This window comes from Ictalurus furcatus, chromosome 3, assembly GCF_023375685.1.
Source record: "Ictalurus furcatus strain D&B chromosome 3, Billie_1.0, whole genome shotgun sequence".
Taxonomy (NCBI): domain Eukaryota; kingdom Metazoa; phylum Chordata; class Actinopteri; order Siluriformes; family Ictaluridae; genus Ictalurus; species Ictalurus furcatus.
Window position 1 is genome coordinate 26346373 of NC_071257.1, and position 15955 is coordinate 26362327.

Sequence of the window (15955 nt, forward strand, 5' to 3'; positions counted from 1 at the left end):
GCACTCGCCTCACACTGGCATTTGTATTTGCACTTCGTGTAGTCCTGTATACAGTGATACTGCCTTGTTGCTCCAAAGTCCTGAAGAAATGACTTTTTTTTTTTCAGCGTATACAAGTTATATAGATGAATAACAATAAAACCGATGTGACTTGACCGTGACTGTGAATAATGGAGTAATGGGCAGAGTTAGAAATGCAGACAAACAAAAACCCTATTATCATATTTAAAGATCATGTGGTCACAGGTCACTGGCCTGCTGTATGGATGTGAAAAGGTGAAAACCTTTCCTGGGGAAGAAGCTAATTAATGCAGGAGGAAGCAGGACAAATCTACTGCCACCCTCAATATTTGGAGCAGTCCTTGCTGTCAGACTATTTGATAACTACACTCTCTCTCTCTCTCCTGCTATATTTAGCATCATGAAGCATCTGCAAGAAAGATATTAGCCTCTTGATATGACCATCAACGCTTGCAGCCTGAGACCCCCCTCAATCCCCTACTCTGTCATACACTCCACGTCTTCCTCCCCCCTCTTGATTTGCTATCCAAGTCCTGACTGGATTTTGCACTCCCCAGGATCTTGGTCCAGCCACAGGTCAGCGACACCCTGGGATTTATAAACTTTTGATTGAATCAGAAGTTTTGCCTCTTCCACTTGAGACCACTTCTGTACAGGAGTTTAGAACCCAGGTGAGTGGATCACAGTGTGTGGGCTCTGCCTTTGCATGCACCGTTTAATAGTTTATTGGCTGCAGAGATTATATTAAACCATTAAAAATATATATATATATATATATATATATATATAGTACTCCTTGTGAAAGAGTATCATGATTAGAGACAGCCATGCAGTGTTTAATGTGTATGATTTTATAAAGTTTTCACTGCCAACTTTAGGAAAGGATTCATATCAGATTTTGGTTCCATGTTTAAAGGCACAGGCAGTGAGAAAGGGAATGTGCTGAGCCGCCCTCTACATTGCCTGGCTGTTGATTTTATATGGAGTGTAAAGCCTGGAATATCCAGCTGGGGCAACTTGAGCTGAGTGCTGCACAGGTTGCCAGTGTTTTACAAGTATAACAACATCTTTCCCATATCCCCCCAGCTTAGACTCATTTGCCCAACTTTTATATCAAAATGTGCCATTTCTGTAGAGTTGGATAAGTATTGTTGCACTTGAATTTGTGAGAGACTGAAGTCCGCTGTCACGTCTGTGACGCCACCACTCGCTGCTAAAAGGTCTTCAAAATGGCATTTAAAAATAGCTGGAGTAGATTGAATTACAGACAAGTGAATGCAATGTTTGCTATTAGCAGAGTCTTGAGTTGAAAGAGATACTGTATCTTACATGAATTTAAAATGTTATATGATTTATAACATATATAGACGATTCACAGAAGAGCTATGCCCCATGTATGAGGCAAGATGAGACTCCCAATATACAACCATAAACTTGTGGGTGCAGATATTATATGAGACTTTTATTCTTCTACACAAAAAGGCCAATCAGACTAAAAGCAGTGGGGTGGTTATACGTTTTCCTTTCTCAGGCTTCAGTGTGGAAACTGTGGAATGTGAGGTCATATGCACACAGACATGAAGTGTGTCCAACACCCTGCAGTGCTGCAGTTATACTACTACAGCAGCACTGCAGTCACCAGATGGTGCAGCACTCCTGATTAACTCCTAAAGAATGTTTTTCTTATGATTGATAGTGTGAGACTTGGAGATGAACTGAGATCAACTTGATCAGACTTTTCTTGTTTTTTCACAACACAAGAAACCGGGACAAAACCAATATATTTTATTCTATCAATGTTTAAGATTTTTTTTTTTTTTAAACCATCTGAGAGATGGTAACATGGTGTATCACTTTAGGCAAATAAACTAGTATAAGGTAAAGCCTGGTATGTTTATCATACATTTTTACTTTGACTCTTAGATTTCACAAGCTAATACTGTCGTGTAAAACACTTCTATTTCCACAATATCTAATATCAAATTAAAGGAAACAATTCTCAGTAATTAACTCCTAAGGCAATTTTATTAAATGTTAAACTGAGAGTTGCCTATTTAACAATTACATTCTATCTTATCGCTTTTGTTTGGTCCGTTTCCCCAGTTTGGAGTCATGCCTCTCGCTGGAACACCTGCCCCTCCCAACAAGAGGAAAAAAACTGCAAAAATCATCACTGACCTTTCACATATCACTCAGAATGGTGAGACTCCTAAAGATGTCATCTCTGACTGTAACGCACATTGAGAAACACTGCTGAGGATTCATGTAATAGAGCCACATATTTATTTCAAATGCATGAATTTCACATAGTATAAAGCTTGCAAAATATTTGGAAGGCATTAACACTCCTCATGAATAGAAATAATGCATTCGTAAGTTGAATCTACAGTGAGTAATACTGAGGTTAGTGAAGAGACTTTCATGTGGTATGTTTTTTATGTTCATGTTTGTTCAGCTCACCTCAGCTGTGAAATACTCGCTGTGAGAGCCAATATGGGGAAAGGGGGGGGGGGGGTAATCAGTAGAGCACAACAATGTATTTAACCACAGGGCCTTTGATTCTGTGGCAGGCCAGACAGTGAATCTCTCCATGGCTAAACAGTCAGGTCAAACTGGGAGACAGGAAAAAAGAACTGTATTTATAATAATGTTAATTTGTGGGAGACACTCAGAGTTTCAGGGCTTGTCACTGACGTTCTGCATGGCTATAACATACAGTATATAGCCTAATGAGGCAAAGATTGCCACACAGAGAAACTCTTAGCCTACAGACTTCACAGCAGAAATGGCAGCTGTCTTTTAATTATCACAGAAGTGCCTCTCACATCCACACAGGGGCTTAACTCCTGCTGAAAATACTTTAAACAAGATCCACAGGGAAATTAAAATAGTCAACATGTTTTTTACTTTTTCTCTTTCTCTACCTTGTTACAATATATTCCTGTTATGGTTTTATAAGGAAAAATGGTACACATGGGATTACCTCTTCATTGAAGCATTTATCTGTGTTACATTATTCATTAGGTGTCTGTTTTATGTTTGTGCTTGAGCCAAATCATTTTTAGGTGATGAAATGATCATCCTATCCTAATTTGCAGTTCCATCATGTATGAACCAGTTTTTAGATCACTGATGTGTAAACTGGTCTAAAAACTGGAAAGTCTTGCTTACCTACTTATCAAGTTGCTTCCTTTGTATGACACTGAATCCTGGTTGATGCTTTTCCAGGAAAGTTCATATACAGGGCAAATAAGAAAATATATAAGATCAAATCTGTGAACAAACATGACTTTAAGCACATCATGTGAGTTTACTGAACGTGGAAGGGATAAAAATATACAAAGAATCCGCTGATCACAGTTTACAGAGGTTATGATGATGGCAATCAGTTTAACTTGAATTGCAATGATTGGGCATGTTGATTACTTTAACATCTAAAGGTATTTACTATCAAGGATATTAGAACATCGCAGTGGTTGAGAAGATTTTAGAAAACAGGGCATGCTCAATATTAGCTATATGCAGACTAGGACAAAGAATTGTGGGATGTAACTATTCATCTCTGCCTGCTCCCTCAGAGTATGAGTCCGAGCCTGAGGCCTCCGAGTTTGACTTGGGGACGAAGATCAGCACACCCAAAGACGTAATGCTGGAGGAACTGTCCCTGCTCAAAAACAAGGGCTCGAAGATGTTCAAAATGAGGCAGCTGCGTGTGGCGAAGTTCATCTATGAGAACAACCCTGATGTCTTCAACAGTGACTCTATGGTGAGAATAATCATGCTCCACAGAGTACACACTACGTACTGAATGTGCTCATTTGTACCCATTTACATGTCTGAGATCTCTTCTCGCAGGATAACTTCCAGAAGTTTGTCCCTGGCATTGGGGGCCAAATGGTGGATGTTGGTGGACGTCTGGTCGGTGGACATCTTGTTGGTGGACAAATAGTTGGTGGACACATAGTTGGTGGAGTTGGGCATGCGCCTGTGCCTCCTCCCAAACCAGGTAGCCGAGGTACAGGGGCAGGAAGTGGAGTTGGTGCAGGAGGAACAGCTGGCGGAGTGGGTGCAGGGGCAGGCGAGAGTGCTGGCTCATCAGCTGATGGCTCACAGAGTGAGTAGTAGAGAAGACTCCAGATGGTGGCCTCCATACACCAGCCAGATCAGTTATACTCACTTCATTTCCACTCTTAATGTGGGGCTAAAGGTTTTGTTTGAATAATGTAGGTGACATTAGTTCGCCTACATAAGACTACAGCTCATTCTTTACTGAACGCTTACACACTTGATTCAGTTTGGAAAACAATAAATTGTAGTAGCTCCAGAACTCTTCTTTACAGAATTCATCATCTGGGGCAGTAACCTGCCTTCTTTTCACAGCTTCTGTTTCTATCTGGTTGAATATCTCCACAGGTGCACAAGGCACTAAAGCTGCTGCTTTAGCAAATGAGAACAAAAGAAAGAAATACATGAAGACGTATGTATCACCCTGGGAAAAGGCCATGAAGGGAAACGAAGAGCTTGTATCTACTATGAAGCCATTCATGCCAGGACCCTGTGTTCATGGAGACCTGCCCAAATATAAGAGTTTTAACAGGTGCCACACTATTACATATCTGTTATTCACACTACCTGCTAGCATCTCAAAATTGCTACTGATAATATTTTCAAACAAACAACTGTCATGACAACTGACGACCATGCTGGAAAACCCCCCCAATAGTAACCCTCATAGAATTTGTAATGGTTATACTGGGAATTGTGTTGGTTTTAATGGAAACTGTAATGGTACCTGTGGGTCTCTACTAGTAATTTGTTGCCTTCTATTGGTGGCATGGTATGTCTAGTGGATACCATTAAGGACCAACAAGGGGAATGGTTTTAATGCTTAGTCTGTGGTTTGTAATGGTATTTGTAGTGGAAACCATTTCTATTGGTTATTTTATTAAGCAGGGGAATAGTTAATATTAGGTATGTTTAGAGCTCTCCATTAATACAAAAGCCAACAAATAAATATTGTTTATGTGAGAATTTAACTTTTTGCAAAATCATTGTGAGCTCTAATAAAACTTTCGACATGGGAAGGCATATTAGTTATGGAAATTTTGGCTTTTTCTTCCCAGTGAGTGAGAACATTCAGCTCAGCTCAGCTCAGCAATGAGAGCTGATTCTTTTGGCTCCCACATGACTCATTTCTGGGGGGTTTTCTTCCAAAACCAGACAATTTTTGGTCTTTACTTACTGTATATTTAAACTGCTCAATAAAATCTTATTGCCAGTAATAAAATAGCATTATACTCTGTGTTGCATTAGTTATAAACATCTAAATCTGTAAAAACAGCTAGATGTTACATAATTTCATTGACTAAACTACATTCCTACGTTAATATAAGTATTAGTTTCGCTAGATCAGGCTCTGCATTATTATCCTGTGCCCAACAATGTAAGTTTCGCTGGATAAATTTCAATCACTCTATTGTAAAGTTACACTGTGTGTGATTAACAGCACCGGAGAATCGTGAATACAGAATACTGAGAAGTTTTCAGTTTGAGCAAAACAGCACAAATTTGTTTTGTCCAGATTTAAAAAGAAAAGTCTCTTCATAAATGAGATTCGGATCCCACAGTTCACCTAAAAGAACCGGCTCAAAGAGTCGACTCATTCGCGAATGAGACATCCCTACGTTTGTGGGAAATATGGAGGCTAGCTAATGACTGAGGCTAATGAATTAGTTAGCTAGCACAGAGCCGTTAAGTCAGTGTAAAAACAAAAAAACAAAACAAGACATAATAGCAGTAGAAACAAGACAAAACTGTAGGGTATACCATCATTTCCCTCAGATGTGTTGGTAGATTCTTAAGAAAAGATGAGCATCATTTCACTATAATTACATGCAGCATTGATGCAAACCAATCTTTCAAGGATTCCAGCATACGAAGAAATTTTAATAATAATTATATCACAACTTAACTCAAATTAAAAACTTTCTTCTGAATACCAGAAAAGTGTAATATGAAGGTAACATCACACTGTATTTTGAGGCAAACACAAACCATCTTACCCATTCTCCTCCTTTAGGACGGCTACGCCCTTTGGTGGCTTTGAGAAAGCTTCTCAGCTGATGACCTTCCAGTTGCCTGATATTGAGGCAGCAGCAGAGCAGCTGGAGCCTGCAGTGGTGTACCACCATGACATACACTCAAGACCCTCCTTTAACCGCACTCCGATTGGCTGGGTGGGCAGCGGAGACACAAGCAACGTCCACCTGCAGATTGATACCATGCCATTCGACGGGGAGACTGACGAGCTGTGAGGAGCGAACATCTTAGTCCTTCAAAAAGCTCACTCTGTAACCACTTCCCTATACCTGCTTTGCATTTCTTTCTTTCTTTCTTTCTCTCTCTTTCGCTCTCTCTCTCTCTCTCTCTCTCTCTCTCTCTCTCACACACACACACACACACACACACATACACACACACGCACACACAGTGCTTCCATATATGTCATTAAAAATATATTGTATTGAAATATGTGCTTCAATATCAATGGATGCCTGTGTGTGAACTCAGTCCTGACCCATGTATCCATGTGTCCTGATTCATCCACTGTTCAAAGTGGGATACATGGTTGCGAGACTGAAAATGTATGTGTAAGTAAAGAAAATGTAAAGAAAACTGCCAACAAAATTATTATGGCTACAATCAAACTGAGTCTTAGAGTCTTAATGTACTAATTTGACTAATCTCTTGTCCATCTGTGCCTTTTACGTACAAAATCCTGCCATGCACATATGCTGTGATGAGATTTATGTGTTGATAAGTGAGTACCAAATTATCACTCAAGAATTCTAGTGCAGAACATCCAGTACTAAAATGTGGTTAATTAAGTTAACTAATCACCTGATCTTCACTGGAACTTGTTCAGCTCCAGTCAAGTGTAACAGAGGAAAGTATTTACTTTAGATTTACATTTATTAATTAAGCAGACGCTTTTATCCAAAGCGACTTACAAATGAGGAAATACTTCAAATTTAGTTTTGAAGCTGTTTAAGTAAGTGAAAGACATCTTGGCTTGATGTTGAGGAGGAGGATGATGATGATGATGCGAGTATGCTATATGTTTCCCTACTGTTGTTTGGCATGTTGATATAATGAATTATAAGAGTTTAGCACCACCCCTACTTAATAAATATTTGATAGCCGATGGTTACTTTGTCTTTTTCTGTTCTTTCTGTCACAGGCTGAGATTTTCATAAGTTTAAGAAGAAAAGAAATGGAAAAATAGATATGCTATAATACATTGCACATTTCGTCTTCTTCTTCTTATTATTAATAATAATAATAATACTAACAATAATAATAATTATTATTATATTTTAAATAAAAGTTGTGTTAATTGTAGTCTATAATATTATAGGTTTATTGCCACTCTATATGTACAATAACATTTGGTTTTATTGGTGTTCAGATGTGCATGTAAAATATTAAGAATCACAGTCTATGATCTTACCAGGTATACATCTACACATGTGCTAAGTTGCAAGATAAGGAATAAATGCAATACACATCAGCTTAGCAGGTGTTCATGCATGTGATGCATACTGTGTACTGCTTAATGTATAAAAATGCACCACAAGATACATTCTCTTTTAAGCCCATAAGGAGTTTCACATAATTAAGCTCTCATGTTTCCAAGGTTTCCTTTGAGCATGGGTTTGGTTCACAGCTCCAGGGTTCCCCAGTTCAATCCTGAGCTCGTGTTACTGTCTGCGTGGAGTTTCACACGGTTTCCCAGTACCCATGTGGGTTTCCTCCATGTTCTTTGGTTTTCTCCAACTTCCCAAAAATAAGTCAGTAAATAGATTGGTTATGAGTGAGTAAACGAATTGCCCCCATGTGTGTGCGCATGGTGCCCTACAACGGACTGGCATCCCATCCAGGGTGTATTCTCTCTCCTGCCTTGTGCTCAGTCTTGCTGAGATAGGGTCCAGATCCACTGCAACCCTGACCATGATAAAGCAGTTAATGATGATGAATAAATTAACGAACAAGCTGGTATGTTGTAAATGTTCATGCTGGGGTATGAAACTAAAAGATTGTAAATATTCATGCTGGGATATGATGCCAGAGTATGGATAGTAAGGAATTAACTTTAAAATAAAGCATGTTTTATATAGACTTGGGAAATAGATTATTATGTACAAAAAGACATTCTCACTACCAAAACAAAATAGCAAAATACAGAGCAAGAAGTTTTACTGTTACAAATGCTGTTTTAGATCTAAAATACTTATTATGAGAAGGGTAGGGTCAAGTGTGAAATAATTATATCTACACACATTTATTTATTTATTTATTAATTAAAAATAAGTACCATTAAACGTAGGATCTGTTTGACGGTAGAATAACAATCACTGTAGTTATTTATGGAGAAAATGAACTACATAGTAGGCCCGGATTTGTCGCACTGTGGCTACCTGAATGAGTCTCGCGAGATTTGCTCGTACGCTCACCACCTGAGTGAATATCGCGAGATTTCGGTTACCTTGGCTGCAGCACACACACACAGTGACGCCGGAGGATGTGTAAAGATTGAGCGGCGAGCCAAACACCGAGAAAACGCAACGACACCGACTCGAACCAGGCAAGCAAACTGAAAAAAACCCAAATATCTTACTATTAAAACTTATTCACGTTTCCGTCAATACGTGTTTATGGTTTGAAGTTCAGATGTAGCGTAATGCGCGCTCACTCATACACACACATGTGCTGGTCTTAAAGAATGAGTGACGTTTGCTGGTTACGTCCCATGCCGCGCGCTAACCTACTACACAGTATAGAAGTACGTTACCGTAGATTACTATAAGGTTACCATAGTTACCAAGGAGGCGTAGCATAACTGCGTACTATATAGTACAGTAGTGCGCAGGTTGTAGCGGAGCTGCTGTTTCGTGCAACGTGAGTAAAAGATGCTTTGCTGAGTTTTAAATGCGTCCTGTTGTCAACGCGTTGTGTGAAACCGCTCACTGTCCAAACGAACGGCGTGTTGCGTGGAAATGAGTTCATGTGCGTGATGGAGAAAATGATGAAACACGTTAAACGCAGATCCTAAAGCTGCTGACGAAGCTGCTGGGTGCTCAGCTAGCAGCTAATAGCACTGCGCATCCACTTGAGTTGGAGCTGGAGTACGAGCTGAGTCTATTGTTCCAGTCAGGATGTTTTTAACCTGATCACTGCATGATGTGCCACGTGAAGTTCAGTGTGTCTCAGGAATGTTGCAGGTATCAGCAGATGTGCTGCTGTTATGTTAGATGTGTGTACTACAGCACAGCTGTGTGCTCTCCACATGAACCCATAGTTCCCTTCTCAGCATTTTTCTTTCATTGGTGTAGTAGTATGTAAGACTTACTTTCACACTATCGGTTGTTACCCAGATGAGGACGGGTTCCCTTCTTAGCCTGGTTCCTCTCAAGGTTTCTTACTCATATCATCTTAGGGAGTTTTTCCTTGCCACCGGCTTGCTCAATAGGGATAAGTCCACACAATTAATCTGTATCCTGTGTTTTATATGTTTCTGTAAAGCTGCTCTGAGACAATGTCCATTGTAAAAAGTGCTGTACAAATAAAATTGAATTGAATTGAATTGATTTGAATAGTAGGTCATTTTCGTCCTGTGTTGGTCCCTTCAGAAGTCAGAGTCATCACCGGTTCTCAATGCAGGTCCTGAACTCATCCCCCACATGGCTGTTTTGCACTGCTTTAACCTCACTGCTGGACATGTGCGGATAAGATCTTTTCATATCACTATATGATATCTGTTGCAGTAAGTATGGTTTATGCAGGCTTGCTGTGCATATTGCGCAGTCTTGGGGCAAACCTTTGGGGGGGAAAAAGGCCCCCAGGGATATAACTCATTCTAATGCAGTATTCAGTATTGCTTTAAGAACTTCGGCATGGCTCAATGCTAAGGAGTTTTTTCTTCTTGCCTGGTTGGGCCAGTGGTTCAGATTTTTACTTGCCCTGTCAAAATTTTCACCAGTCCCCCAAAAAATGAAAAAATAGTTCTTTCTTAGCCGCATATTTTAAACAATGTGTCAAAAGCCAAATATAATTATATACATCCACTTTTTATTCAACATTAGTTTCTTTAAAAGACAATGAGGTAACTAGATTTCTGCACAACAGTCTGTCAGGGTCGATGTTCCCAGATATATCACCAGTTAACTGTTCCTATTAAAGGAATGTTGTACGGAAGATGCAACATATGTTATACAGCAGTTGAAAAGTTTATTGGGATGGATTGTCTGTGGTGCTCCCTGGGATAGGCTCCAGGTTCCCTGTGACCCTGAAAAGGAGTAAGCAGTAGAAGGTGGATGGATGGATGGATGGATTATCTGTGGTCTTGATCAGAAGATCAGATCAGAGATATTGTCTCTGTTCTAGAGCGATACTCTCTGAGCCCTCTCTTTCTGAGAGTGCCACCTTTTAACTACCTTCAGTCCACTGAAAGGCTGCTTCTCCAGTCATTTATTATGTAAATGGTCTGAGGCTCTCTTATTACACCCAAACTTCAAAGTTCTGATTAAGTCATGGGGCAGTGGTGGCTCAGTGGTTAAAGGCTCTGGGTTACTGATCAGGAGGTCAGGAGTTCAAGCCCCAGCACTGCCAAGGTACCATTGTTGGGCCCATGGGCAAGGCCCTTAACCCTCAACTGCTCAGTTGTATAAATGAGATAAATGTTAAGTCGCTCTTGATAAGGGCGTCTACCAAATGCTGTAAATGTAAATCATATAAAAATTAACCAAGTTGTTTTAATGACACTGACAGAGATATAAATATTAATACTAAATATTCCTTACCTCAGACATGCAACATCAGTGTGGTATTGAGATTCCATATCAAACATATAAACTTTTATTTTAAACAAGTCAATACTCTGTTCGAATGACATGATATGCTGTGTTGAGTCTCTCAATGCGCTTCTAATTCTCTTTGTTCATACGTCTCACCATTACGTTCAGTGGACCAGACGAAGGGTTATCAGCAACCCTTTTAGCCAGCATGCACGCTACGTGCTGTCGGCTTTTATCATGAGTGTTGAGGTTTTGCTTGCTTTAATTGCTTGTTCCAATGAAAAAGGCTCCCGACTTGTCTGCTTTTCTTGGAAACTGACGGCAAACTGTGCAAAACAGCACCTCATTCACCTTCGTCGTGTTGTACCTGTGTAAATGTCTGCTTCCAAGACATTAGAAACACGTTTTCTTTTCGCCTCATAATTAGAAGCTGCCGCCATGTTGCCGTCTCTTTTCCAGTCCACCATAGGACACCATGAACACACACATTCTCACAATTAGGGACATTTTAGAGTCACCAGTACACGTACCTGCATGTATATGGTGGTAGGAGGAAACCCGAGAACCCCAGAGAAAACTCACACAGACATGGGAAGAACACGAACAGACAATAACTCAACCTCGGGCAGGGGCGAACATAGCATTAGGTAAAGGTAGGCAACCGCCTAGGGCCCCCAGAAGCCAAGGACCTTCTGAAAATGCAAATGAAATGTATTTTTAATTATTAATGCTAAATAATGTATGCTGAAAATTTATATATCTATGTTAAAACACTGAAACGTGGGCCCCATTCCTATGTTTCGTCTAGGGGCCCCTAATCACTAAATCCGCCCCTGTGTTTGGGATTGAGAAGGGGACCCTGGAGCTGTAAGGCAACAGCGCTATCTGTTGTACCACCATGCTACCCCACCTTGAAAATATTTCAGAAAAATGTGTTTTTTTATTGTCCCAGTTGGTTATTAATGTGCTAAACCCATAAAATGAAATATATTCAATAAAAACGTATTAAATAGCCACAGGCGGTAAGCAGAAATCTAACTAGTTTCAGTTCATGCTGGTTTATGATATTGTCAATATAATGTATTTTAAATATTAGTAATTGTTTTCTGGTGCCTGTTTTTACTGTGTGGCATGTTAACTAAAAGTAAGAAGCATTAAATTTAGGATCTGTTTCATCAGTCTGTATGTGGCATCACCCAAAATACAAAAACATACATATTCTCTTTATCCTGGAAATAATTGCTGGCCAGAATGCTGCCCTGATAGCAGTGATCACTCAGTCCTGGCCCACACATAGGCTGGCACTTTTCTCTGGCCTGAACACTGCTGTGGAATAACGGTAATGAACTCATCTGAATCTAACTGTCAGGACACGGCTACAACTCAGCCTTCATACGACTGTGTGTCAGATGTTATATGAGGCAGAACTTACAGCTTTGAGTTCAGAACTTAAACACAGCTCAAGCGTTAACTGTATTTCAGCTATTACTGTATATGCTTTTGGCTGTAAACCCCAAACTGTTTCTGCTTACAGTCAGGCCACATTTACTCAACAGTTCCCTGATCATTGCCATAACTGATCATCCTGTCCCTAAATTCAACCATATATGTGTTAAATATCACAGAATTAAAAAAAAAAAAAAATCATTATCTGCACGTCTGCTGCTGAGTCGAGTGAGTTATTTGCAAAGCATGCAAAGATATTCCATGATCAGCACAAGGAAGCACTGAAATAGGTAAGTGTAGGGCAGTCAGATGTGCAGAACAAGCAACCATGTTGTCTCTCATTCTACAGACCACTCGTTTTTGAACTCAGCCTCCCTTTAAGCAAATATGTGATCTGCATATGCTATAGAAACCCAACCAAAATGTGTCCTGTATTACAGAACTGATGAGTAATAACAGGAGTGAGCATTATTCTCCCATTTCCACTGAATTCCACCAAAGTTTCCCGCAGGATCATATGACTGACCCGGTAACATGAAGAGAGACAATCACGTATCACAATAATTACACTGATGTACAATTATTAAACAGTAAGTGTTTGAGTGAATATATTATAACGAATGTAGTAGCAGCTCTTCAACATCGCTAACAGTTTGACTTCTTTTCATGATTTTTAAACCTCTAATCAAATTTTTGCATGCCTGAATGTGCAATACAAGTTCAAATCAAGCTATAATCCTGGTTTCAAAGAGCAATATGTTTAATTTTTGTGCCATTATAACTGATTATTCTATGTGGAAAAACCTCCATATGCACTTTCTAAGACGGAGAATTTTTATGCCACACAAGGAATCAGTTTTTACTCTCCCTCAATGACAAATTCTCCAGAAACATACAGCAGCTACATAGGATTGACTTTTGGTTTTAGTTCAGTGTTTTATATACTTTAGATTTACATAATTGAACTCCATGTTTAATTAGGTAGTTTAGCCCATAAGTTTTCTCCATACCCCAGATGCTGGTGATCCGCTAATACTTGTTTGGAGTGTAAAACTTGCATCTTCAGTTTTGTGCTGAAGCTATGAGGCTATTTGGAGCTAATAAGTATTGTAATACCATTTAAAAATAAACAGCTTCATAGAATTGCTGAAGTGTGGAATATTACTGTTAAAGAAGAACATAAGGGCTCTAAAGTAGTGTTTGTGTGATTGAGATTAAATTGCATTAAAAAGCTAAAAGCTAGGATGCAGTTTCCTTGGTATATATCTATATGGCTAATCTTTTAACTCAAACCTGCATTTAGAATTAAGTGTCAGATATTAGAGTTTATTTTAAAAGTCCTGGTAAATACAGTCGGGTCTTTTAGTATTTGGACAGTGACACAGTTTTCCTAATTCTGTACACCACCACCATGAAGCAATCAAGATGTGATTGAAGTTTAGACTTTCAGCTTTAATTCAAGGAGTTTAACAAGAATATTGCATTAACTGTTTTTGAGTTACAGCCATTTTTACAGAGTCCTTCCATGTTCACAGGCTCAAGTAAGTGGATAAACTAATATAATTATAAATATAAGGATTACTTTTAATACTTGGATACAAATCCTTTGCAGTCAATGAAGTCCATGTGTCCCAGACTTCAGGACATCACCAAATGCTGAGTTTCCTTCCGTGGGGTGCTTTGCCAGGCCTTTACTGCAGCTGCGTTCAGTTGCTGCTTGTTTGTAGGTCTTTCTGCCTTTAGTTTTGTCTTCAGTGAGTGAAAAGCATGCTCATTTGGATTGAGGTCAGGTACTGACTTGGCCATTTAAGAACATTCCATTTCTTTGCATTATGAAGCTCTTGGGTTGTTTTCGATCATTGTTCATCTGTACTGTGAAGTGCCGTCCTATCAGTTTTGTAGCACTCGACTGAATCTGAGCAGAAAGTATACCTCTATACACTTCAGAATTCATCCTGCTACTTCTGTCAGCAGTCAAGTCATCAGTAAACACCAGCGACCCAGTTCCATTGGCAGACATACTGTACATGCCCGTGCCATAACACTTCCTCCACCATGTTTGACAGATGATTTGGTATGCTTTGGAAATGAGCCCTTCCTTTCCTTCCCCATACTCTTCTCTTCCACTCATTCTGGTACAAGTTAATCTTGGTTTAATCTGTCCAAAGAATCTTGTTCCAGAACTGGTCAGGCTTTCTTTGAGATGTTTTCTTTTAAAGTCTAATCTGTCTAATTTCTAATAAGTCTAATTTCTGTTCTTGAGTGTTACCAGTGGTTTGCATCTTGAGGTAAACATCTGTATTTACATTCATGAAGGTGTCTCTTGATTGTAGACTTTGACAGTGATATGCCTGCCTTCTCGAGAGTGTTCTTGACTTGGCTAGATTTTGTGAAGGGGTTTTTCTTCACCAAGGAAAGAATTCTGCGAGCATCCACTTTAGTTGTCTTCCATGGTCTTCCAGGCCTTTTTCTGGCTGAGCTCACCAGTGCATGCCTTTTTGAAATTTTTATTCATTTATTTATTTTTAAAGAATGTCAGTTGATTTGGCCACTTCTAAAGTTTCTGCTATCTCTCTGAAAGTAAAAAAAAAAGTTTATTTAAAAAAGTTTTTTTTTTTTTTATGATGGCCTCCTTCACTTGCATCGACACCTCTTTGGACCACATATTGAGAGTTCCCATGAACAGCAACCAAATGCAAATTCAACACTTCATCAACTCCAAACCTTTTATCTCCTTAATTTGTCATGAAACAACGAGGAAACAGGCCACAGTAAACCATGCAATCAGTCAGTTGTCCAATTACTTTTGAGCCTGTGAAAATTGAGGGACTCTGTAAAAAAAAAAAAAAAAAATTATAATTCCTAAACAGCTAATGCAATATTTTTGTTAAACCTTTTGAATTAAAGCTGAAGGGTGGAGCTGGGGTGCTCACACCACCTTACATTGAGCCACATTACTAGTTCCTGATCACTTATAGATTCAGCTTTAATTCAATCACATCTTGATTGCTTCATTTGAGGTCCGTTTTGGTGGTGTACAGAGGCAAAACTACAAAATGGGTCACTGTCCAAATATTTATGGACCCAACTGTGCATAGCTTATAAGCTGATGATGCATCAAAGCTTTAATTTGCTGGAAATAATTTAGCTCTGTACAATATATAAAATGATTAGGGAGTAATCCCATCTGAGGTTTTTTTCCGAACAGGCAGTATAATTTACATGCTATAATATCACTTAAACATTCTAGTATACTATAATACTGAGAGTGAAATTCTCTCATTTCCAGTGTCTGTTTAGAAATACACATCTGGAATATGGTGTGGTATGTAGTTGATTCATCATAAACAACAAATATGAATACACAGAAAAGCTGTTTTTGGCACAAAATAAGTGAAAATAAATTAAATGTAGTTTCCTCCAGGCTCGTTTTCCTCGTCTTTATTCCATCTCATCGCAGTGAAAAGTGAAAGTGAGCTCTGGTATGCATGCTAAACTAGGGCACGGATTGTTATGTAAAAATCAGAGATGAATACATTAACATACTGATGGTCAGTACTTGTGGCCTTGTGTGCTAAGTTCTACTTTTGGGCCTGGGAGAGTTTCAGGAGGGGGTGGGAAGGTTACACAAAGAC

The 15955-nt window shown here is 39.2% G+C and overlaps 1 protein-coding gene across 1 annotated transcript; it reads left to right on the plus strand.

Annotated features, from left to right (window-relative positions):
* The first annotated feature begins 374 nt into the window (after positions 1-374).
* myoz1a (myozenin 1a) lies at positions 375-7231 on the plus strand. Its single transcript, XM_053621767.1, has 6 exons — positions 375-692; positions 2125-2221; positions 3600-3787; positions 3877-4135; positions 4435-4618; positions 6101-7231. Exons 2-6 carry the CDS (start codon positions 2134-2136, stop codon positions 6333-6335), a joined length of 954 nt encoding a protein of 317 aa, XP_053477742.1. The 5' UTR covers positions 375-692; positions 2125-2133; the 3' UTR covers positions 6336-7231.
* Positions 7232-15955: the final 8724 nt, after the last annotated feature.